The following is a 24,850-nucleotide window of genomic DNA, read 5'->3' on the forward strand; positions in this document are numbered from 1 at the left end:
TGAATGACGCTAATTACAACCTTCTACTACTCCAGACAGCTCTCCTGCCTCGCCTGCCTTTTGATGAGTCCTTTTTTTAAAGATATCAGAGAAAGTATATATAAATGGACACCTATCACTTGCACCATGCCCCTTTTCTGCCTGCAAATACCCTTGTGATGTCTGCTGGTCGTGCAAGCTAGGAGCAGGCAGGAAATCTGATGTAACCTCTGTTTGCTGTGGGTTCCATGGCACCTATTTTAAATAGGCATGGAAAAATAGAGGGCATGGAATGATTTATTTATTTTTTTTCGTTTCCTAGTAAGAATGTTGCTATTGTGGAAGTGCTGATTGTTTTGTAGCTGTGTTTGAAAACAAAAGAGCCCGTATCAAGCAAAAACACCAGTGGTGGGGGTGGATGATTTCAGGATTTTTAATAAATATGAGTCCAGCCTGCATTTCTGAGCATGGGAGGCTGCTTTCTGAAGGGGCCAGGAGGTGTTGGCTCACTTGCAGGCCAGTGGCACTGGACTTCTTGAAAAGACACAACGGATGTTCTCCCTTCAGAAATCCCTTTTGGTGCCGTCTCAGCCCAGGTGCTGCATTGCTGAAGCCTCCAATTTAGGAAATTTCAGCCGTGCTTTGCCTCTGTTTCAAGTGTCCGACTCAGTTGCCCCAAGGAGAAGTGATCTTTGGACTCTTTATTGAAGTCCGTTGGGTGTTAGTAGGTGGCTGGGGGATCCATGTCTCTTCTGCCACTTTTTGCCATGCACAGAGGGCTCAAGGAATGGAGCTGGATGAAACGATGCAGAGATTCTGTTCCCAGGAGAACGGGCCAGTGCTCAGCCCCAGGGCAAATGTCACAGCAACTGACATCCTAAATGCAGCTGTGCCTTAATGGTGGGTCATGGGAAGGTTTTAATTAATTAAATCTTCTGGAAATGAAGGGTAATTGTCCCTGCATCACTTTCCCAAACCACAAGGCAGGACTGTGGAGCGAGGAAGGCTTTGCTGCCTCCTGGCTGGGAGCATGCATTCCATCCAACCAATGTTATTTGTTAATTATGTTGCTTTTTGGCTCCAGCATGGGTCATAAATAACGATTAGGCAGACAGCAGCATTGCTGTGCCCTTGTCCTGGCCAGGTTGAGTGGTGATGGTGGTGCTGATGGTGCTGGGGGGCTGTGCCAAGAGGAGCCGAGGGGAGGTGGAAAGAGGAGGATTTTTATTGCATGTTAATTCCTTTTGGTCTCATTGTTCTCACTGTAATGGCAAGAGTGGGCCTGGAAGGTGTCTGAAAGGCAAAATTTGCTCCAAATTAGAGCATGTGGGACTTCTACAACTCTCCAGGGCTTTATTAACCAAGCTGTAACCTGGGGAACGCGCGGCGCAAGCCGGTGGCTGGGATCCAGCTGGGAAGGGGGGCACGGGGTCCTGCGGCCGGCCGGATCCTGTCCCTCCTGCTGGGCAGCAGAACCCCAGCCCTGCTCCAAGAATAATACCAGTGGCTGCTTGGAAACTGCTCGGGCACCGCTCCTCTGCGATGGAACAAAAGGAACTGGAGGAGGCAAATGTGGAAGCTGGGAGCGGTGCATGCCAGAAAATCGCTGCCTAACTCTCCGTGTCTGTCTGTCCCCATGCAGATGTTCATTATGGAGAAGGTGGAGGGTACCCAGTGCAGCCTGCATGAGTTCAGCATCACCGGCTCCACCTACGCCCCCGAGGGACAGATGTGAGTATCGTCCCTGTGCTGCAGGGCGCAGCTGGTGGCTGCACAGGGAAACCCAGTCTCACCCCTGTAGCTGTGGGCAAATTTGGGTATTGGGTATCAGTTCGTTTTTGCACTGAGTATTGCACGTGGAGTGGAGCAAAAAGCTTCTTTACGGTCTCCATCATTTGTCACTGTGGGGAGGTGCTCCCTGACCTGTCCTTGCCACGGTCCCCTTTGCTCATCCATGCAGTGGCTGCACTTCATTGCAGCTTCAGAGTTAATTTCATGAATATTTATAAAGCCAATTTGATCTTTCAGTAAGAGTCTCCATTAAAATGTGAGACGGGTCATAAGCTGGCACTAGTGCGTGCTTTTCAGTTCAGTAAGGACTGATGGGCTGTGCTTGTCTGCTCCCTGCTGAGGCTGCAATCTCCCTTTCTCAGGTTCATTTGCAGCACCCGGCCAGCAGCACTTCTACCTATGCCTTTTCCAGCATGGCTGTCCCTTCCCAGCTCTGTACAGGGCATCACATGCTGCAAAAGCCATCCCCAGTATTTCTGCCTTCTCAAACACCAAAACGCAGCCTGAAGTGCTTTCATCCCTGTGCAAACAGATTTTTCAGATTTTCTTGGCCGCTCCCTGTTTTCCGCTCCTGAGCTGTAACAAGGGCTCCAAAATGTTCTTTCCATTGGGAACCAGCAGTGGAATAAACTGATCCTAATAAATGCCTGACAAATTATTTTTCCAGCAAGCGGGTGAGCGGCTGAGTTTGCACAGCTCTAACCTGCAGTTACCTCTCCTGGGGTCTGGATCAGTTTTGTTTCATCCCAAAATGTGCCTGGCCATTTCCACCATGGGGCAGCGGGTGGCTGGGGGGAGGAGCCTGGTCCTGCAGCTCCTCTGAACATTGAGCGCGTGGAGACCCCGGGGTGTCTGTGCCCCTTTTCTGGTTCATCACCTTCATAACCATCCCTGGATGTTTTCAAGAAAAGGGTGGAATGGCACTGAGGGTCGTGGTTTAGTGTTACGGTGGGGATGGGTTGGTGGCTAGACTTGGTGATCTTAGTGACCTTTTCCAACCTTGCTGATTCTATATCCAGCCTTTAACAGCCCCTGCTGTGATGACCAAAGGGGAGCGGAAGGTCTGCACGACACCATTTCCAGTTGTCATGATTTCTCTGCTGCCATTTTTATTCTGGGGCCCTTCAGGAGTTCATGTGCACCACGTGTTATTTCATCTGCATGCAGTCCTGCCCCGTTTCTTAAAGCACAAAATGACCCCAGGCGTCACTGCACCATGAGAACCAGGCTCTCCCCCCATCTTTGCAGCACATTTCCCAAGGGCTACATGGGGAGAAGCTAAGCACTGTTTCTTGTGTAGCTGGGTGAAGGGCCGGGCTCTGAGCGGTTGTTTCCTTCCTGCAGCCTGAAGGACGAGCAGCCAGTGCGGTGCGGGCAGTACGACGGGCTGGTGGAGCTGGCTACCATCTGCGCGCTCTGCAACGACTCCTCGCTGGACTACAATGAGGTATGTGGGGACATGTCGCTGTGGGCTCCCAGTGGGCTTTTCCCTTCCCTTTGGGTCTTCATGGGGGGCAAAACCAGTGGAAATTTGCCCAATTTGCCCCTTCTGGGCGAAGGGTTTCTCCACCTTGAGTGCAGCCTGAATGAAGCAGGGGTGTGGTGGTGCAGCGTGTGGTGTGTGTCTTCTGGTCTCCATCCTTTGGGTTTAACCCATGGCTTCATCCTGTCACACCATGTGGGACATCCTGGGTTGGAGACGCATTGAGGGGATGTGCTCCAAAGCTTGAGCTCTGTTATTTCCTGCTTTCCAGTCAAAAAAAGTCTACGAGAAGGTGGGGGAAGCCACCGAAACCGCCCTGACGTGCTTGGTGGAAAAGATGAACGTCTTCGACACGGACACCAGCAAACTCTCCAAGGTGGAGCGAGCCAACGCCTGCAATTCGGTGAGTGAAGGAGATGAGAGGAGGGCTTGGGGGGTGGTGATAAAGGCACTGGTCAGGCACAAGGATGCAATTTCTTAGCTCTTAAGGGGTTGAGCCTTAGTAAACCTTCAGGTCTGCTCTGACCGCAGGGACCCTGAGCCATCCTCTGCAGCGTGCACCAAGCCCAGCTCCCAGCACTGCAATTCCTGCCGGTGCCAGGCTTCCTCGTGGAAACACGTCTATTTCTGGTGTGCGAATCTCCAGCACTGCCTGTTCTGCTGCTCTGGCTCTGCCGTGTCTCCCTCTCCTGGTTAAAATGCACTTCATCTCCCATCTGGATTTGGTGTCGTGCCATTGTATTTTTCATATACAACACCCTCCTAGCAACAAAAAATAATAATTTCAAAATACTTTGGCCATGCAGAGGCGCCAGTGAACAAGGTAGACAGCAGCATCCCCACTCCCTTCAATGGAAAATAATTCAAATTGGCCTCGGCTGCCCTGTGAATGGCTTTTTTGGGTCAAGATGCATCCTCCCAGGAGCTGGCTTAGCTGCCATGATGCTGATATGGGGACACCGTGATGCTGATATGGGGACACAGTAGGGTGACGAGGACCAGCTGCTGTCTTTCCAGGCATTTTGCTCCTGGAATTATTAACAGCAGCGCTGTTCCACAGGTGATCAAGCATCTGATGAAGAAGGAGTGTACCCTGGAGTTCTCCCGTGACCGCAAGTCCATGTCAGTGTACTGCACACCCACTGGCCCCGGTCACAACTCTGCTGGCAGCAAGATGTTTGTCAAGGTATGGGGTGAGATCCCTCATGTGTGCCCCAGTGGGACTTGATGCTTAATGGGGCAGTGATGCTTTTTGGGTTTGTCTCCTGCTTTGGCTTGCCCAGGGTGTCCTGGAGGTAAAGTGGTGTGATAAAAAGGAGGGAGTCTGCAAAAGTGATGGGGAAAAAAAGGAGGTAAAATGGTGCAGAAGGAGGAAAAGGTGCTGAGCATCCTGGAGTTGGGGACACAAGAGCTTCCCATGCCCCAAACTCAGGCTCTACATTTTATGCCTGGACACCACCGCCAGCAGCAGTGCCCAAATGGTTCTGCTTTCCACTGTAACCAGAAATAAAATAGTATTTATAGGGCATTTTCTTCCCAAGAGAAAGGAGTGGAGAAGATGCAGCAGGAATTTCCCCTCTGCCTCTGAGAAGCATTGTGTCCTGGTGTTCCCACCCAGAGAGCTTCTGGGTGAACTCTGTCCTCCAGGTCGAGTAGGGGCCACCCAGAGCCGCCATCCTTGCAAGCTATTTTCAGAGCAGCAATAGGGGGATCACGGGTCTTAAATTAAAGAGGAACATCAGGGTCAAAAAGGGACCGGGTGAGATGCTCTGATGCTCAGGGCCATGTTCTCCTAAATCACAAAGCATTGTGAGCATCCCGCGGGCAGCACATTTTTTTGGTGGGAGCCCCCCTTCCCTTGTCCCTTTGGGGACAGCGGGGTGGGAGCCCCTCGGGGAGGCAGGAATGAGACAGATCCCCGTGGAGCAGATCCCATGCCCACCAACCTGAGCCCACTTCCTCCTTCCCAGCCACAGTCTCTCGTGTCAAGGCTGCCACCTAGTGCACTGTGCTGCCAGGATGTGCTCGTGCTCACATTTTGGGAAGATTCCCTTCTCCTCCTCCCAGACTTTGTGTCACCACTCCCTCTGGCTCAGTGCTGCCAGGAGATGCTTAGTCTCCAGATTCATATTCCCATAGCATTCATCCCTCACTCACACTTTGTTCCCAAGCTCACACACAGAGGAAATTGCTCTGCCTGCACCCAGATTTGTCTCCTGTGCACCAAAGAGCTTTGTGCTGGGGTGATGAGGGCAGGAGACCAGGAATGGCCCCCAGAAGGCAGCTCCTCACCCCCTCCTCCTTCCCAGGGTGCCCCAGAGAGCGTGATCGAGCGCTGCACCCACGTCCGTGTGGGCACAGCCAGGGTCCCACTGACCACACCGGTGCGGGAGAAGATCCTGAGCAGGATCCGGGACTGGGGCATGGGCATCGACACACTGCGCTGCCTGGCATTGGCCACCCATGATGCACCGGTCCGCAGGGAGACCATGCAGTTGCACGACTCCACCACCTTCGCCCACTACGAGGTAATAGGGCTTTTCTCCTTATTTCTAAAGTATTCCCACCTGCTTCCAGCTGCCCTAGTGGTATTTCTCCCTTGGTTTCTCTGGGTGGTACAATGGCTCAGCTCATTCTCTGCAATTCCCATAGCAGAGCTGCATGCTATGAGGCTGATCCCAAAACCAAGGGCCCAATCCCACTGGTGTCCATCCTCACGGGGTGACTGCCAAGACCTGAGGGCCTCCAGGTGGGATGTGATGGGTGTGAGTGTAGTAGAAATGTGTGAGAAGCACTGGAGGGGATGGGAGCATCCCTTTGTACTGAGGTTATGGGGAGCCATTGATGAGGAATGTCCATGGGTGCCATTGATGGCTCCCCTGAGCCACTGATGGGAAATATCCCAAAGGTTTCCTCCTGAAGTGCCTTGGAATCACCATGCCCACAGTGGTTTCCTGGTGGGGAAGGATGAGGTTGTATTCTTGGGGTCAGTGTCATCTGTGCTGTCCCCTCAGACCAATCTGACCTTTGTGGGCTGCGTGGGGATGCTGGACCCTCCCCGCAAGGAGGTCACTTCCTCCATTGAGATGTGCCGCAAGGCGGGCATCCGCGTCATCATGATCACGGGCGACAACAAGGGCACGGCGGTGGCCATCTGCCGCCGCATCGGCATCTTCACGGAGAACGAGGACGTGGCTGGCAAGGCCTACACGGGCCGGGAGTTCGATGAGCTGTCCCCAGAGGCACAGCGGCAGGCGTGTCGCGAGGCTCGCTGCTTCGCCCGCGTTGAGCCGGCGCACAAGTCCCGCATCGTTGAGTACCTGCAGTCCTTCAACGAGATCACCGCCATGGTGAGTCCCCGGCCTCCTCCTCCCTGCCTGGACCCTGCCCTCACAGCGCTTTAATCATGACTTCATGCAGACGGGCGATGGCGTCAACGATGCCCCAGCCCTGAAGAAAGCTGAGATTGGCATCGCCATGGGGTCCGGCACGGCTGTTGCCAAGTCAGCCGCCGAGATGGTGCTCTCTGATGACAACTTCTCCACCATCGTGTCGGCCGTGGAGGAGGGCAGGGCCATCTACAACAACATGAAGCAGTTCATCCGCTATCTCATCTCCTCCAACGTCGGGGAGGTTGTGTGGTAAGAACCCTGTTGTAGGCAGCAGCGGTGGGGACGGGGTTCTGGGTATCTTGGTGCTGATATTTGTCACCAGCTCATACCATAGAATCACAGAATGATTGGGTTGGAAGGGATCTTAAAGACATTGTAGTTCCAACCTCCTGTTGTGGACTGGTTGCCACCCACCAGGTCAGGCTGCCCAGGGGCCCTTCCAACCTGGCCTTGGGCACCTCCAGGGATGAGGCACCCACACTTTTCTGGGCAGCAGTGCCAGGGTCTCAGCACTCTCTGAGTAAAGAATTTCCTTCTAATATCTGATCTAAATTTGTTTTCTTTTAGTTTAAAGCCATTCCGCCTTGTCCTATCACTATTAGACCATGTAAAAAGTCGTTCCCCTAAACTGAGTTTGGAGCACTAGAACCCAGTGTTCCTGCTCACTTTCCTCTTTCACAACACAGACACTTTCTAACTCGGCACCTCTGGCTTTTCTCCCTTCAGCATCTTCCTGACAGCCATCCTGGGCCTGCCCGAGGCCCTCATCCCGGTACAGCTTCTGTGGGTGAACCTGGTGACAGACGGGCTGCCAGCCACCGCGCTGGGCTTCAACCCCCCCGATCTGGACATCATGGACAAGCTGCCTCGCAACCCCAAGGAGCCTCTCATCAGTGGATGGCTCTTCTTCCGCTACCTGGCCATCGGAGGTGAGCCACAGCGGGTGCACACGGGGCTGGGCAGGGGGACTGCGGCCAGGCTCCAGCTAAGGGATCTTTCTTGGTCACAGTGTACGTGGGGCTGGCCACGGTGGGCGCAGCGACCTGGTGGTTCTTGTACGACACTGAGGGACCGCAGGTCTCCTTCCATCAGTTGGTGAGTTGCAGTCTTCCCCTACTCCTTTTTGTCTGTGGTTGTGATGTTCCCCTGTCCTTGGTGGGGAAGACATATTTACTGGTGGGTTCCTGTGCTGGCAGAGGAACTTCATGCGATGCACCGAAGATAACCCCATCTTTGAAGGAGTTGACTGTGAAATCTTTGAGTCTCGATACCCGACCACAATGGCTCTGTCTGTGCTGGTGACAATCGAAATGTGCAATGCTCTGAACAGGTGGGTGGCCGCAGGATTGTTCCATGTCTTGTAGGGTCTCTTTAGGCAACTCTTAGTGGGCTGAGGGCTTTGCTTTATCCAGCAGAGCCATTCCAGTTGGGTGTCCAGATCCACATCATGGCAAAGCCTGAAGATGAACAGTCTGGAAGTGAAGGAGCTTGGGCAGATGTGGGGACCAGGAGGCTTTTGGCACTCACACTGTCCCCTTGCTTTCCCAGTGTCTCTGAGAACCAGTCACTGCTGCGAATGCCCCCGTGGCTCAACATCTGGCTGCTGGGGGCCATCGTCATGTCCATGGCTCTGCACTTCTTCATCCTCTACGTCAAGCCCATGCCTGTGAGTGCCCTGTGCCACCTCCGCGTGCAGCTTGGGGGCCTCTCTTGTGGCTGAGGGCATCCCCTGGGGTACCATGTGGGTCTGGAGGTTCTGGGACAAATGCCCCCAAATCCTGGGGCTCAAACCACCACAGGAGCAGGAGTCACTCTGCTACAGCAAGCATTTACAAAAGTCAGACACTGTCCTTATAGTCAGCACAAAGCTGTGTAGCTGCCTCCAGGAGGTGATGCAGCTCTTTTGGAGACATCACCTCCCTTTGTGGTACAAGGCTGGTGATGCCTCAGTTGATACCTAAGCGTATATGCCATCAAGTATGTCGCTGTGCCCAGGAGGTGACATTGTCCCTTATAATGCCACTGAGTGTCTGTGTGCATACAGTCCTAGGGCTCAGGTTGGGTATTAGGAAAAACTTATCTCAAAGAGTGGTGCTGCAGTGGCACAGGCTGCCCAGGGAGTGCTGGAGTCACCACCCCCAGAGGTGTTCAAGAACCGTGGAGATGTGGCACTGGGGGACATGGTCAGTGCATTGGTGGTCAGTATTGGTGGTAGGAGGACGGTTGGACTGGATGATCTTAGAGGTCTTTTCCAGCCTTAATGATGTTATGATTCTAGCTTGTGCTTCACTTTCCCCATCTGAGGGAGAAGTCAGGTGCATCATTTTTGACTCTTCTTGGAAAGATGACAGTCCTTGAAGAAATCTGCCCTTTGAGCTGTCTGGATCCTTGTACCTGGGACAATTTTTACTCAATCTATATCCTGCAACAGAAGCTAACCTCATCTCTGCAATAAAAATAAATCCCATCTCCTTGCCAATTAACATATCAAACCCTTTTCTGCCTTGCAGCTCATCTTCCAAGTGACCCCGCTGAGCTGGCCGCAGTGGGTGGTTGTCCTGAAGATCTCCCTGCCCGTCATCCTGCTCGACGAAGGACTCAAGTACCTCTCCCGTAACCACCTGGAGGGTGAGAATGGGCAGCACAGCTCTGGGTTGTCGGCCCCAGGATGCTGTGCTTGGGTTGGTGACGGCTTGGGACAACTCACAAGTTGTCTGTACTGCATGCCCATCCATCTCTGCTTTCTCAGTTATTGAAAAAGGGACTTTTTCTCCTACCCCTTCCTCCCCAGCTGCCACGCCAGGCAGAGTGGTTGATACTCAGTCTGCTGGAAATGCTCACTGTGAGCAGGAACAACAGATAAATCTGCCACGTGTGTTTATCCAGCTCCTCTCGAACCTCTGGGAACTGGATTCCTTCCTTTAAAGCAAAAGGAATCAAAGAATGGTTTCCAACAGAAGTCCCTTTGATTTTTCCACCCCTTGGTGGCTCTCCCTGTCTCATGTTTGCCACCTCTATTTTAAGATCTAGTAGGAGCTGTACACCTTACAAACTGGTTTTACTGGAGCTGCCATTGGCTGGGCTCTATGCGGGGTGTGCGCAGTGGGAGCCTGTTTGCAGCAGGTCTGCGGTTCCCAGGCGCTGTAAATCACAACGTGTGTTTGGACAGCCCTCTGAGTGGATGATATCATCTTTTTCTTTCATTTCTTGAAAAAGGCACTGCTGGGGGTGATATCTCGGTGCTGAGTTAAACCTTCAGGACCAAATTCTTGCATTTCAGAGCTAAAGTCAGGTCTGGCCAGAGAGAGATTTGGGGCATCATGGTGGCCCAGTTTGGTTTCTCCCAGAGCAGCATGAATGCAAGAAAAATGGGAAATCTTGGATTGGAAATTATTGCAGGCAGAAAAATCTGCAGCTTGCTATCTCTGCCATTGCTGGGTCCCAGGGTTCTCCCACCAGCTTCCCTGCTCACCGAGAGGTGGAGGTGATCTTGTTTTTGCAGAGCAGTTGGAAATTGTTCCTGGTGTAATATTATTTAATTGTTGCATCTCTCATTGGACTGATGGATGCCGTGCATCACCCCAGCACATCTCATTATGTAGCAGCAGTCTTCAGGCACGGCGCTGGGCTAGGACGTAGGAGAGCTGGTTGGGTTCTTGGCTGCCACATCCCATGCATGGCCTTGGTCTTCGCTTCACCATCTGTGCTCTGGGGATGAGTGTTTCTGTCTCCCACACTTTATGTTTTGCTGTAACAACCCGGCTCCGAGCGAGGTTTCTGGAGGTGGTTTCTGGAAAGGAGCGATCCTCCTGAAGCCTAACATCAGCTCGGAGTGCTCCCTGCTTCTGGTCCCCCGTGCCATGCTCCTGAAGTGCCATGCCCCTGGGACCCTGAACCCCCCTGGTCATGGTGCTGTGCATGCCCACCACTCGCTCTGTGTCTTATCCAGTAAGGGTTTCTGATGCAGCCATTCAAATCACAGCAAAATCACGCTTCAATCATCACATTTAAAAGAAATCATTAAAATCCTGCATCATCCTAATTCCTCTAGAGTTTGGCAAACAGCAACAGAAAAAAAAGCCACTTATAAATGTGGTGTTGTGATTTTTTTGCCAGGAATTCTCAGGACAGTAAGAAACACGTGGAGCGGGGAGCACCGGTTGAAAACCTGCAGGACTCCAGAGCAAGGGTGGGCGTCCCCATATGTCTCATCCCCACGTGCCTGTGCTTCTGCTGAAGCCTTGCTGAGTGCTGTGGGGACCTGCCTGTACTGCATCCCAGCAGATTTGGCCAGGCAGGGCTTGGGGTTGGTCTCAAGTATGAGACCTGCTGCAGAGAGGCCAAAATCAAAGGGATAGCCAAGGGCACTGGGTTGACGGCTGCCAATGTTTAGCTGTGAGTTTTGCTGATTCAGGTTTTGCATGGAAATGTTTCTCCGCTGATCAGATTGAGATAAGCCACGTTTCCATTACATTGAGGTTTTCACCCTGATCTCAATATTCTGCATTCCTCTCCCCACCCCACCACTCTGTCATGCGTACACTGAGATTTCTGCTGTCTCCATTTTGGGGAACAATGTGAGCAGGAGCTGGGTCAGCATGGTGTGACCTGCAGGTGTCCTGGCCAGGAGGGTGGAGATGTTCTGCAGGGCCCCCCTGGTCTTTCCCCATGTGCACGCTGGGTGGCTGCAGGGACTGGCCGCCCTCAAGACCTCTTGCCCTAATAGTGTTTGCTGTCCTCTGTGTGTTTAAGTGTGTTGCACTTTGTGAGTCCAGGTCATGCAGAAGGAGGATTTCCAGACGTTTGTGCCCAGATCTTACAGGAGTCCTTTTTCTCAGTGGGTTTCAAAAGGCACAGAACCCAGACACGGGGTCCAAACTCCAAAGCAAACCAATTGCAGGGGTCAGTGTTGCCACCGTGGTGTCCTCACCTTATCTAGGGCACTGAGCAGCATCCTTGCTGGGACATTAGGACTTTGCTATTCCCCATCCCAGCCTGAGTCAGAGCCCTCCCCCATGTGCGGGGACCAAAATCCTTGTGCTCGCTCACTGTAAAGCTGCAGCAACATCCCCATCACAGACCCACGTCTGCAGATGGTGGGGGAGGGAGGAGGATGTCCCTTTCTCTGGGGCTCTCTGCAGGGGATGTGTGACTGTCAGAGCCCCCGGGCTGCAGCAGCTCCCTGGGATCCATGCTGGGCTGCGTCCCTGCAGCATCACCCTTTATGGGAGCACATTAAGACTGAAGCCAAACGCGAGGCAGACCCCAAGCAGATCTCTTCGGAGCTGAGCTGTCAGGGTTTGGATGCAGAATTACAGGAGTTTAAGGGCACTGTGGGACCTGGGTCCTACTGAACTTACGATGTGTGCTGGGACTTTGCTTACAGGAACATTTTCAAGAGCTTCAGTTGGGGCTTAGGGGCATGAAGCTGCGGTTAGATGCTGTCGGTGTACAGCTGGGCCCCCTTCCTGTCCCCATCCCCATCCATGCACCCACCTCTTGCACAGCTGTGGTGCAGAGCAGCTGGGGAAGGCTGTGACCAACACAGAGCCATCCACTGCCTGGAGTGCCCGTGCAGTGCTGGGTGGGTAGCTCTGAGCTTTACAATGAAGTTTAGCACCAGGTAGCTGAGGAATGCTGCTGCAGTAACAGCTCATTTCATCTCAGGGTACAAAGGGTCTTGCAAGCATTGCTAGAAAGAAATTTTGGCAGAAGTTGGGAAAAAGTTGGATTGTTTGTTATTTTTTTTCCTCCTTTCTGTCCTGTTTTTTGGTCCTTTCCCTGAAAGTGTGCACTGTCCCCAGGATGAGGCAGGACACGCGTTTGCAGCCCTGGGCTGTGACCGTTCCAAAATCTCAATTTTCTCCCTTGTTTTTTGCAACGTGTTCAATGGCTGGAGCCAGCCTGCTGCCATGCTGCAGTTTCCCAAGCAGGAAAATGGACTCAGCCTCACACTGCTGTGCTTACTGGCACCTGTGGAGCCCAGGCTGAGAATCATAGAGTGGTTGAATTGGAAGGGACCTCAAAGATCATCCAGTTCCAACCTCCTGCCATAGGCTGGCTGACCCCACTAGCTCAGGCTGCCCAGGGCCCCATCTGTGGCCTTGAGCACCTCCAGCGATTGAGGTACCCACACTTCTCTGGGCAGCAGTGCCAGAGTCTCACCGCCCTCTGAGAAAAGAGTTTTCCCCTAACATCTAACCAAAATCTCCCTCTTCTAGTTTGAGAAGCGCTGTAGAAGTGCCATGGGTCTCTTGGTCCTTGTGCTGGAGGTGCACGTGGATGTCAATACACAGCGTGAGCGGCTCCCAAACTCCCACCAACGCTTTTTCTTCTTGTTTTCCTTTGTTTCAGGAGAAGAGGACAAGAAATGAATGACACGAAGGAGATGCTCCAGGCTAAAGGACCCCAAACGTGTAACTCGGACTGAGGGTTTGCATGTGTGCCCACCGCTAGCAGCCAGCAGGACATGCATGTGTCCCACTACCAGACAAATGCGGGTGAATCGTCAAAAAGAAGAAACCCTGATTTTTTTGTTTTGTTTCGTCGCTTTCCTTTTCCTGTACATAACAGTGCAATCGCTGGCCAGCTGGCGGAGGGCTTGGGGATGGAGCTACGGGGCCGCGGGGTGGTCGGAACGTGGTTCCTCGGGGATTTGTTCCTGCAGCATTGGAGGCCCTCTCGCAAAGCTTTGTGCCAGCGCAGTGAGCTGAGTCAGGGCAGGGAGCCACGGGGGGGTTGGGGGTCTGGGAGGTGTGAGGTGGGGTCTGTGGGGTGCAGTGGTGCTGGGGACAGCGTCAAGGCGAGGTGTCCTGGAGGACCGCTGGTGCCATGGTTGTGTGTGTGTGCAGCAGAGGCTGGAGGTCTCCCTGTCCCGCTGTCCTCTGGCCCTTTGCCTTCTCAGGTTCATCCCACACCAAATCGTGGTGTGGTCTTGTCCGTTCCCCTCCATCCGATGTCTTGTGAGCTCCTACCGGCACTGCTCAAGGTGCAGCCATCTCCTCTGGAGGCATTTGAAGCCAAGCGTGGGGACGAACAAGGCGTCCTCATGTCCCCACTTGCTCCTGGTCACGCTTCCTTTGCTCAGTTATTTTCAATTATTTCCCTGCCAGGAGCAGTGCACAGAGCGTTAAGTCCTTAGGGGAACCGTGAGTTTGTGTCCTCTGCTATGGGGAACCCCACTGTCTTGCACAGCACATCCCTGACATCCGCCATCAGGATGGGAATGAATGTATGCTTGTACAGAACGTCCCCCAGCAGCACCGCTTGGTAGGGCACCGGCTTGGTGGTTTCCTCTAGGAGGATGGCGCAGGCTGCAGTGGGGGGTGGTGGATCAGGGTGATTTTGGGATTCAGTCCATTGAGCTGCAGGGTGGGTCATCCATCCCAGCTCCCCACGCGCTCCCTCCCGTTTCCCTTCCTTCTCCCCGCGATCCATCCTGGTGATGCTTAGCTCCCCTCTACCATTGCTTTCTCTTCAATCCCAGCCTGGAGGACCCACCAGCACTAGAGCCAGGCTTTGCAGTAGCATCTTGCTCTTTCCCTTTTTTTGCCTCTTAAAAGCTTCCAGTGCTTTTCTTGTTCCCCTTTCCCATGGGCAGGAGCACACCTTGCCCTGGGCACTACGAGCAGAAGCCATCCTTCTTTCTTTTCTCCATCACCAGCATTGACAAAGATGAGCAGAGCCCCCAGACCAATGGGAATGTACAGAATTGTTATACTACTGAGCTGATCTAATTGTACAGAAAACCTTGCATGAGATGTTGTTACTGTATTTAATATATAATGTATTCACGGAATTTTAATATGGAGCTCTTTAGAAAGATCTTTATAGTTACTCTGTGGTTAGAAGAAGGTTGTTGCTGATTTTTTAAAAATATTATTATACTTTGTCTTGAAGAAGTTTTATTTTTCAAACATTATGTCTAACTGAGTTAATTGGTGATCCCATGGGGACAACCAATTCCTCTTAAAGGGCAATTATCCCCACAAATGAGACTCAGCCCGGTGCAGAGGAACAGGGCATGCCCCAGGTACGGCTTCAACCTTCCACAGGGCTTCCATAGGGCTGCAGGTGTGGGTTTTGCCCTTCACAAAATGGGTGGATTTCACTGTGGTTTGGTACAGATCATCCCCAGTTCTCTGTGCAGGGTGATACCCAGCAGGAATTTCATCCAGCGCCCAATGTCAGCACAATGTTTCATCCTGTTCCAGCTCAGGGACTTCAGAGACGTTCTTCAGTTTCTCTGGGGCTGGAAGTTAATTTGGGAGAGGTCGGAGCTGATTCAGAGCATTGCAGCCTGGTCGGTAGGCTCTGGTGAGGTTTTCAGCTGCCCAGTGCCTCCCTGTGGGACATGTCCGTCCATCTGTCCGTCCCACCTGAGGGAACCTGCACAGTTCATCTGCTCACCCTGAGCCTAATGGCTGCTGTGGGATTGTTAATTTGACCCAAAGATGTGTGTGTGTGCAAAGGTCCCAGTAGTGAGCACTGAGTGATGATGGATAGGAATCTCTAATATGTATGGAGAATTAAAGAATCTCAGAGAGATGAAATCATGGCACTTTAACTCTTTATTAAATTCCTGCTGGGCCAGATGACCTTTAAAGGTCCCTTCCAACTCAGATGATTCTACAATTCTATGATTCTGTGATTTTTACTTGATCTCCTGTGATGCCAGAGAGCTTGGGGTGATGGTAGCAGACATCCTCTGCGCCCACCAGCAGAAGGCGTTTGGAAGAGGTCATGTTTGGGTCAGTTCATTGTTAATAGTGAAGCCAAGTTTGGGTTCTTTACCATTGACCTACACCATGCCACCGCAAGCCCAGGCAGTGCTGTGCCATTGTGTTGCTATTTGGCTGCATTGTGAGTTACCAAACATGAGCCATTGTGGGCAAGAACTCAGAGCAGAGCCCCATCCAAAGGCTTGTTTTCCTGGCAGCAGCCAACTGTGTTTGCCTTCTCCTTGTGAACTTCCAGATCCATCTCAGAACTAGGTGGTGAGTGCAGGAAACCCAGAGCAGGCATCCCATTTCCCCTTCTCACTGGTTGAACCACGTCTCTTTTTTCCCCCATCATTTAATTTCTCGCCCCCTCTGGTCGGGTTTCACTCCATTCTTTTTGGTGACAGAGGCTTTATGGTCCAGATATTTTAATGAAGTAGGAGAATATCCACAGACCAGATTCTTTTTCCCTTGTGCTTGGGTGAGGATGAATGGTAGAGCAGGGATTTATTACGTGATGGTGTTAATGCAAATGAGAGGTCCCAGTGCCAAGAGCATCACAGTGAGATTTACTGTGGTTTTGGTCCATATCCGGCATGACTCTGTCTTTTAGCCGAGATGCCAAAGGGTCACCCAGCCCTGGTCCTGCCCTATTGGTGCCACTCAGCTTTGGGTAGGTGCAGGTCATTAAGCGAGCCTAAATCTGCATGGAGCGGCAGCGATAGGGGCTCAGGTTGGGCACATGGGACCCAATGGAGGACGAGCAGCGAGCCCATAGCATGCCTACAGCCTGGGGATGTGCTCGTGGATTGATATGGGATGCCCACAGCAAATCCAGAATCTGAGTTTGTGCTTCGTAGCGAGAGGTAAATCACTATATCTGGGGTGGGGGGAGGGTGTTACCTGAGGGGTAGAACTGAAAGAAATGAGGTTTCCTATTTTATTATATGAGAGATATTTTTCCACTCAATTATCGCTTCTAACGTCGTGTCCTAGTGCCCGCGGCGCAGCCAGCAGGCTTGTTGCCGTCACATGCACGCCGACCACTCTGTTCACACAATATTGGGCTGATTTGTTTTATACTTAGGAAATTACAGAAATAAAAGCAATTTTACTGGACGATGGTGGATCTTCCGTGTTTTCTGTGCTTTTCTTTTTGCCATTCTCCCCTCTGCCCTTGCCCGCCCGTGGCGGGTTTGGGGGGCAGCTGGGAGCCCGCGGAGCTGCACGCGGTGTCTGAGGGCATTCTTCAGCCCTAAAAGGAGCTGTGCTCACCAGATTGGGATTTCTTGTGGGTTCTCAGGGCAGCCAAACTAGAAATGGAGCTGAGATTGTCTCTGGCATCGGACGACAAAAGGCGAAGTGAAAGAAGTGGCACGATCCAACTTGGGAATTTTTAAAGTACCAGCTAATTTGCAGTACAAATAGCAGTGCTAATTTTGACTGCATCCAGAATAGTCCTCACCTTAACTACCCCGGCTGAGGAGGTTTGGATAAGCCCTGCAATGATCTCCAAAAGAAATAATTAATAAAGAAGGAATAATGAAAGCATTTGGCCTCTGCTGGGGAGTGGAACGGAACAGTTGGAGATGGAAACTCATGGCCCCAGATCACCCAAAGCTCTTCTCGTCATGTCTTGCATGGAAAATCTTGCCACATTGTGCTTTGGACCAAATCAGAGTTCACAGTGCGTCCTTCCACGTGTATTTCTGCTTTGATGTGGCCCCATGTGCCCCTTCCCGATGCAACGAGGAGGAGAAAGGAGCTGCAAAGCTGATGAGAGTCCTGAGGAAGGGCTCAGAGAGAGCCATGGAGCACGCATGAAGGGTTTCGGAAGAGGACATCGGTTGGCATCATCCTGCCAAATGCACCAAATGCAGCCTGTCATAGGGCCACCTCCATGCCAGCGGGACCATTGAACCAACCCAATGCAGCTGCTCCTGGGAGCGTAGTGAGCACAAAATCCCCCCAAACCCCTTTCTTATTGCTGCGCCTTTCTCCAAGGAGGCAGTGTGTGCCATGGGAGCCCAATACCCAGAGCGGGTGCTAACCCTACAATACCCCAGGAGCCTCTGTACCCCACGGGAAGCCTTTGGCAGAGTGTGGATGCACCAAACCCATCGCTGCCCTTGGTATCCCAGTGTCACTCGCTTGCCTTGCAGCTGCCAAGCACGCAACCAGGGATGAGGGTTGCCATGGCAACCCAGGATGCAAACACCTCTGCCAAGGGCTGAGCACCACCAAAAACATCCGTCTGTCCGGCTGCACTGGGGCGTTGTGCAGAGCAGAGCCAGCGCTGCTGGGAAGGAGCGAAGAGAGGTCAAGGACAAGTTAAAATTGGAAAGAAAGCTGAACATGCCGTTTCGTAGCCCTCGCTTGTTTGCATCTGCCAGTTTTAGGTTTTTCTTTCCCTGCCCTTTCTATGGGTGGTGGGAGCATCTCCTCCAGCCAGCGGGAGCACAGGGCCCGGGGCAGCCAAAATTGCTGGGAGCAGCCACCAACATGCAGGGACTCTGCTCGGTGACCTCAGCCAGCACAGGTCTCCCTTGCACCCACTGCTGGATTTCCACCCCACTTGTCACTGTGTTTCTCTCCCCCCGGCCCCCACATTTGCAGCGTGCTGCACATTTTTTGTGCTGAAATTCAGAGCTCCACGCTGGAAGCTGCCAAGCGTGAGTCTGGATTGTGTAATGAGCTTCATCTATTATTATTTCCAGCCCCCCCCGCCCCAGAATATTTTGGAAAAGCAATGCCTGAGAGCCTGGAAAGCCTTGGTAGCGCCAACCCCAGCTTTGCTTTTTGGGATGAGGGTACGTGTGGAGGCTTTCAGACCCCCTCTTTGTACCCCAGCAGCAAATTGGTGGTCCAGGTTTCATTGTGAAGTGAGGATGCCCTCACATTCCCAGATGTCCCCATTAAAAATACTCTTTTATTCTTTTCCTCTGGGCAGCCCCAAGCAGAGGCTGTGCAATGAGCAGGGGCAGGAGGAGCAGTGCAGCCAGGATGCTCTCGGGTTGCTTCCAGCCCTCGGAGCTGATGGGGACAGTGGATGCAACCAAGCCTGGTGCTGGGGGCTGGCCAGTGCCAGGCGAGGAGTGTGGCCCTAACCCTAACCCTAGCCCTGACCCAGCATTTAGGCAGCCTGGTCCTAAGTGCTAACATTGAGGTGTTAATGCAATGTTTGCTGTGTTAGTGCTTTTTTGCCTCCCAGAGTGGAGCTGATGGGTTCGCTGTCCTCACCTCTGCCCAGTTTTGTGCTCTGTCTTCACTGTTGTTCTTTTTAACTATCTTTTTGTTAGCCCTTGCAGTTATATATTCACCAGAGAACTTTATGCAAACAGAGGGAAGCCCCAGTCCGGCACGGAGACCCCAGCACCTGCACAACAGCATGGCTCCAGGAACCCAGTGAAGTTTTGCAGGCAGCCACAGCCCAGGGGCAGGTACGTCCCATACAAACACAATTTAATTCATGGACGCACGCACAGTGCTTCCCTACGGCCACCATCTGGCAGGCTGCAGGGTTGTCTGCAGGGGAAGCATCACTGCAAACAATGCTGATGGCACGCAGATATGCCAACCAGCTGGCACCGCTCGGTGCCGCCTCGCATTGTTATGGAGCCAGGTAGCTTGGCAATGCCATCACACTCCGTGCCATAAAGTCATTTAGCAAGCGTTCAGCCCAGGAAGCTGTGAGCGCCGTGATGTGGGCCAGGTGCACTAGGCGAGCTTTGGGTGCTGAATGGCCAACGGTTGGGTGCTGCAGGCATGGTGCTGGGTGCTGCACGCGCGTTGCAATGTGGCTCCAAGGGACACTATGCTGGGTGGTGCCCATTATCTCCCGATGGAAACTATTTTTGCTAAATCCATGTTATAACCATTTTATTGACTCCAAGTACCAGGGAGAAGGTTGGAAGTGACTCTTTTACAAGTCATTTTGCTGTTAAATTTAGCTGTCCTATTTTCATTATCCCCATGGCTTTGGCAGGGGTGAAGCGCCTTCCCTAAAAGGCCTCGTTTCATACAGTAAGTTATTTGCTGCTCTCCTGACAGATATCTCAGCTTATAAGGTTTGCCTGCTCCGCTCGATAGCGGTATCGGCCTTCAATCTTACATGATTAGCATCAGCTCTTTGCATTGCTTTTGGCTCTTTGCATGGCTGCTTCTACGTCGGTTGGGGTCGGGATGCAATCATGCCACTGAGCATCTGATCCTGGGCCTCGGGCTTCGTGGCTTTGGGTTTCTCCCACGCACCCCATTTCCCGCAGTGTTCATGGATTTGTTCTGCTCGCTTTGTGCTTGTGGGGTGGCAGCGTGCTCAGCCAACGGCAGCGCAATGCCAAGTGAAGGGCAATAGGTGATGCTAACAGGAATGTTCTGGAAGATTCAGCCCATCAGGGGAAATTTCTCTGTGTTTTCAAAAGTGTTTCCCCAAGAGAGAGGCAAAGCAGAGCCATGATCCTTCCTCAGTGCCCCCCAGCTCTGTCTGGGAGCTGTCCCCTGTGCTGGCAGGGGTATGGCGGGGAGTGCTGGCATTGTTGGGGAACTTTAGAGGCAACACCCCAAAACTTCCCCCAGCTACTCCCCAGCAAAGGACCCCCCACCGCAGGGAATGGCTGATGGGATGCAGTGCAGGTATGGGGTCCTGCAGCCACCACTTCTGTGCTTTGCCCACCGCAGCGGTGTCAGGCCCTGAATTTCAGCCCAGCACATAGGGATCCAGCCCCTGCCCATGATGCCCCCCCACCTGCAGCATCCCTGCCTGCATCCCACCAGCCCCGCTCCCAGCCATGCCTCTCAGGAAATGCTGGAGATGCCTCACAGTGCCTGGCTCAGCCCATGTGAGTGCTGGGGAGCAGCCAAGTCCCGGCGGGGCAGCCGAGCTGTGGAAGGGAGCCAGGCTGGGGTCCCATGGCTGGGTGCCCAGTGCTGGGCTGGGGCTCCTGCACCCCCATCTAGCGCAGTGACATGGGGACAGAGGAGGCCTTCGGGACATGGAGTGGGATATAGGTTAGGGACAAGAGTGGGAGACCCACAGCCCAAATCCACCCCGTGGACCATCAGCACCAAACTCTGGGGTGCCTCTGCTCCCCGCTGCCCCCGAGCCCCCCCCGCCCCAGGGAGGGCTCCAGCACCCGTCCCACCCCCGCACCATGTAGGGCACCGCTGCACCCAGCCCAGCACTTATAGGAAGAGGAAAACCCGTCTCCGAGCAAAGGAGGAAGCCCGACAGCCCAGCTGAGCACAGAGCACCACCGATAGCATTTTTTTTTAATCCTTATCATTCTATTTTTTTTTTTTTAATCCCTCTGCAAACAGAGGAGTGACGGCGGGCACAGCCCAAGCCTCGTGGCGGTGGCAAGCATTGGGGCCAGCAGCACAGCCCTGGAGTGGCCATGGGGCAGCGATGCATGGACAAGGTGGCCTCGTTCCTCTTCGAGTATGACACCCCCCGCATGGTGCTGGTGCGGAACAAGAAGGTGGGACTGACCTTCCGGCTGATCCAGCTCATCGTCCTGGCGTACATCATAGGGTGAGCTTGCTTTCCTAAATGAGAAATAGGAACAGAGAGAGGAAGGAGGTTCCCATCTCCCCCATATCCCAGCGTGGGGGGGTTAATGGTGACGGCATTGCATTCCCATGTCGTGGTCACCCTGTGCTGTGGGGCTGCTCCCCACATCCTTCCCATCCCAGCGGCGCAGAGCCACGAGCTCTGCCCAGCCCCGGCGCTCGCTGAGCCGCCCTCTGCTCTGCTCCAGCTGCTGGCTGCCGGCCTGAGAATCTGTTGTTATTTTTATTTTCCTTCATACAAAATGAGAAGCAGCTGGAGCCGGCGCGGTGATTTGTGAGACCCAAGTGGCTGCAGACAGGACCATAAATTTCCCTGTGCCCTCCCTAGCTGCTGGGGGCCACGCTCCAGGGCCCTGTTTTCCTTTGCTTGTAGGAGGCAGCCCCAAGAACAGCTTGAAAACAGGGCACAGAAGGGGCAAGTGGGCTGGAACTAAGTGGGGACACACATTCTCGGGTGCTCTGGGGCTGGTAAAGCTGCTCAGAGCTGGCTCCAACCATCAGCATTCTTTCTGCAATAGGGATCTGCCAGCACAAGGTGCTGTGTTATGGGGCATGAGGGTTGGGAATGATGCAGGAATCACTGCTGTGCATTAACGGGCTGGAGAGCAGCACCTGTGGCCAGGAAGGATCCATGTGAGAGGTTTGTATAGACAGGGGGGACTTGGCACAGTGGGAAAAGTAGAGTAAGGACTGGGGAAAAAGTGGGTATTTGTTGGACATGGAACTTAGAGCTAGACCGGAGTGCCCGGGAGCAACAGTGTCTATTGCGGTCTCTCCCCACTGTCCCTGGAATTTGGGAGGAGCACCCTGGGGCTGCCCTTCATGGAGTGGAACCCCTCTTCACTCCTGCCCAGCTCACCAGCCCAAACTGCAGGCAAACGGCGAACACACAGGGGCAGTTGCTCGCCACAGGATTTCCTAAGGAACTGCGGCTTAAGTAACCCAGCTAAAAGTGGGCGGGCAGCAGGGAGAGACCAAAATACCAGCACTTGGGGAAGTGATGCCCAGGGACAGAGGAGGACGCTGGCACAGTGCTGCTGTAATGCCATCAGCAGGGACGTGAGCACAGAGGAAGGTCCAGCATCTCCCACAGCTCCATGCTTGATGGCTCTTCTCTCTGCCCAAGGAGACGCTGGGTCCCTCCAGCCCCTGTGTGCATGCAGGATGGAGGCAAATGTAGGACCATGGGGCTCCCAGCACACAGCTTGGAGAAGATGTGCAGTATAAATTGAACAACCCAGTACAGTTTAGGGCGAAAAAGATGAGTTCTTCAGCACTGCGTGGATTTATGCTTCCATCTTCGGGTGCTGCTCTCTTGTCTCAGGGCACACCGGAAAGCATCATCCCCATGATGTCCCCAGAAGGGCCGGCAGCCGCAGGGCAGAGCTCCAGGCGGGGACGAAAACCAGACCGCTCCTTTTTTAGTGCCGGGAACGCTACTCAGAATGGTCGCCTGCCTGTGTTTATAGTCTCCCCGAGTCAGAGCGAATCCAGTGGCAGCTTGTTTATGCCCTGGGTTAAAAAGTGCCAGGAGCTGGACCCAGCCACCAGCCAGGAGATGCAGGCATCCTGCAGCCTTTGCTGCAAAGATTTGATCGCAAATGCCTATGGATCCTGCTCCATTTGCCTTCGTGTGCCCACAGCCACAAAATGCATCGCACATCCCGAATTAAATGAGCTTAAGGCAAAGGTCGGGTCCTGCAGCTATAGCACATGCCTTGAGTACAGAGTGGGAGAGCTCCAGCAAGAGGAAATTTGGGAAATATCCCCCCCGGTGATGGTACCTGAGCCACAGAGATGCGCCTGCAACATCTGCCTTCATCTCCCATGATGTCTGTCATCCTGAACTGTCCTAGGGTGCCTCGTGTGCCCACACTGCCATCCTCACCCAGTTGCCTTTCCCCACCCAGGTGGGTTTTCCTCTACGAGAAGGGCTACCAGACACAGGACAGCATCATCAGCTCCGTTTCAGTGAAGCTCAAGGGCCTGACACTGACCAACGAGAGCACCTTGGGTCCACACATCTGGGACGTGGTGGATTATGTCTTCCCACCCCAGGTAAGGGGGCAGGAGGGACTGGGGGCTGCTGTCACCACAACCAGGAATTTCCCCATGCACCATGTGGGCTTTCCGTGGGGTCACCCATGGCTTGGATATTCCATGGTGCAAAGCAAGAGGCTCCCACCACAACCTCCTGCCCACATAGCATCCCTGTGAGCATCCCATGCCTGGGGTTCACCAGGGTTGATGGGGCATGCTTAATGCCAACTAACCAGGGATCAAAGTTCCTACAATGCCTCCAGACAAGCACCTTTGGAAGAAAGGGTCCTGTGCCATCCCTGGGGCTGGTGACACCACAGCACCCCAAGGACAACCCATGTTTGAGGAGGAAGAAGCCACCTGCCCAGCCAGGCCCTGGTGGCTTTGGTGTCCCCTGGGCCACCAGGACAGGCTCCTCTGTAGAGGAACCACCAAAAAACAGTGTGCCACTCATCAGCTCCTTGGCTGTGTCTCTGCAGGGGGACAGTTCTTTTGTGGTGATGACCAACTTCATTATCACACCTGGACAGAAACAAGGAACCTGCCCTGAGGTAAGCACACCAGCTTCCTTCAGTGCTCACAGCTTCTGTAACTTGGGAGGTTGTGGTGGTGATGCTGAGGAAGTAATTTTGACAGTGAGGAGCTGAAAAAAAAAAATCCTCCTCTTTTCCCTGCTTACTTTGGATGCTCTTGGCTGGAAAGAGTTGTATGAATGAGTTCTGTCCCTAGGATGGGACAAACAGACAGAAAGCGCGGGTATGAGGCTGGGACACAATGCTCAGTGCCTTTCTCCAAACAGCTGCCGGATGCTGGTCTCTGCAGCCGGGACAGCGACTGCAGTAAGGGGACATACGGCCGCCAGGGACAAGGTACGGTCACCTGCTGCTGTGGTGCAACATCCTGGGAGAGGGTCCCACTGGGGCTAGTCCTGTTTTCCAAACAATGGCTGAGCTGCAAAAACCCTTCCTGACAAAAGTAGTCAAGGCAATTGGATGTTTTCCCCAAACTGATAGCTTTCAGCCAGCTGACTGGCCACAATTAATTGCCCTTCTTATAGAGAGGCAGCAAAGAACTGACTATGTAGTGCTTTGGACATCTCTGGCAGAGCTGGAACTCCAGCCAGATCCCTTAAATCCCAGCATTAAGCTGGGTTCCCCAGCGTCCAGGGATGTGAGCAGCCATCTCTATCCCACAGGAATCATGACAGGCAAATGCGTTAATTTCAACACTTCCGTGAAGACCTGTGAAATCTTCGGCTGGTGCCCTGTTGAAGTTGATTACCACGTCCCCAAGTAAGCAGAGATGCTGCTGCCCTATTTCCCACCCTGCTGAGGTCAGCAGAACAATCCTGGGCTCTGCACATGGCCCTGTGGCCCCGCTCTGTTCTCTCTGCCCTCACAGCAACATCGTGCTCTGCCATGAGCTCCATCTCCCACCTCCATGGACAACCATGAAGCACCTCCCAGTACACACAGAGCCCTTTTCCCCCTTGCCGTGGACATGTGCCCACACTTGTGTTTTTCAGCCCTGCCCTGTTGTCAGAAGCGGAGAAGTTCACCTTGTTCATCAAGAACAGTATCACCTTCCCCAAGTTCAAAGTGTCCAGGTAAGGCTGGTCTGGGGGAGGACTTCTGCTTGGCCATGGCCCTAACAGGAAGCCATGGGTACAGCTGCCTGCATGTAGGATAGCATTCCCCACCCGCCAGCTCAGGATGGTCTGACTGCCACATCCGTCTAGATGAGCTGGTGGAGATGAACATTTCCCTTTCAAATCTGTCCCAGCTTAGCCGGTGGCTGCAGAAAAGGGGGCTGCTGAAATTAATCTCTTTCCCTTCCCTTCCCTTCCCTTCCCTTCCCTTCCCTTCCCTTCCCTTCCC

General features: G+C 53.3%; 2 protein-coding genes and 1 long non-coding RNA gene across 5 annotated transcripts in view; 2 read left to right on the top strand and 1 right to left on the bottom strand.

Moving 5' to 3' along the window:
* ATP2A3 (ATPase sarcoplasmic/endoplasmic reticulum Ca2+ transporting 3) overlaps positions 1-16,484 on the top strand; it is a 36,860-nt gene extending 20,376 nt beyond the window's left edge. The window contains exons 9-22 of one of the 2 annotated variants that reach the window (XM_021416040.1): positions 1,622-1,710; positions 3,115-3,217; positions 3,525-3,656; positions 4,314-4,439; positions 5,563-5,781; positions 6,268-6,603; positions 6,674-6,894; positions 7,372-7,574; positions 7,655-7,740; positions 7,842-7,975; positions 8,194-8,311; positions 9,156-9,273; positions 10,762-10,834; positions 13,000-16,484. In XM_021416040.1, coding sequence (XP_021271715.1) covers positions 1,622-1,710; positions 3,115-3,217; positions 3,525-3,656; positions 4,314-4,439; positions 5,563-5,781; positions 6,268-6,603; positions 6,674-6,894; positions 7,372-7,574; positions 7,655-7,740; positions 7,842-7,975; positions 8,194-8,311; positions 9,156-9,273; positions 10,762-10,834; positions 13,000-13,075 — 2,034 coding nt within the window. In that variant the 3' untranslated portion in view covers positions 13,076-16,484. The remainder of the gene's footprint in view (positions 1-1,621; positions 1,711-3,114; positions 3,218-3,524; positions 3,657-4,313; positions 4,440-5,562; positions 5,782-6,267; positions 6,604-6,673; positions 6,895-7,371; positions 7,575-7,654; positions 7,741-7,841; positions 7,976-8,193; positions 8,312-9,155; positions 9,274-10,761; positions 10,835-12,999) is intronic. The other variant, XM_021416041.1, reaches the window with a different exon arrangement.
* On the bottom strand, positions 16,249-17,522 carry LOC110407865. The gene is made up of 2 exons (XR_002444061.1): positions 17,444-17,522; positions 16,249-17,223 (listed from the first exon to the last, which is right to left on the bottom strand). It is a non-coding gene; the product is annotated as an uncharacterized LOC110407865 (long non-coding RNA).
* The window catches only part of P2RX1 (purinergic receptor P2X 1), a 10,929-nt gene continuing 3,609 nt past the window's right edge, over positions 17,531-24,850 (top strand). The window contains exons 1-8 of one of the 2 annotated variants that reach the window (XM_021416051.1): positions 17,531-17,684; positions 18,707-18,805; positions 20,682-20,895; positions 22,844-22,991; positions 23,453-23,524; positions 23,773-23,842; positions 24,169-24,265; positions 24,499-24,579. In XM_021416051.1, the coding sequence (XP_021271726.1) occupies positions 20,759-20,895; positions 22,844-22,991; positions 23,453-23,524; positions 23,773-23,842; positions 24,169-24,265; positions 24,499-24,579 (605 nt within the window). In that variant the 5' untranslated portion in view covers positions 17,531-17,684; positions 18,707-18,805; positions 20,682-20,758. The remainder of the gene's footprint in view (positions 17,685-18,706; positions 18,806-20,681; positions 20,896-22,843; positions 22,992-23,452; positions 23,525-23,772; positions 23,843-24,168; positions 24,266-24,498; positions 24,580-24,850) is intronic. The other variant, XM_021416052.1, reaches the window with a different exon arrangement.

The sequence above is a fragment of the Numida meleagris genome, chromosome 18 (assembly GCF_002078875.1).
Source record: "Numida meleagris isolate 19003 breed g44 Domestic line chromosome 18, NumMel1.0, whole genome shotgun sequence".
Classification (NCBI taxonomy): domain Eukaryota; kingdom Metazoa; phylum Chordata; class Aves; order Galliformes; family Numididae; genus Numida; species Numida meleagris.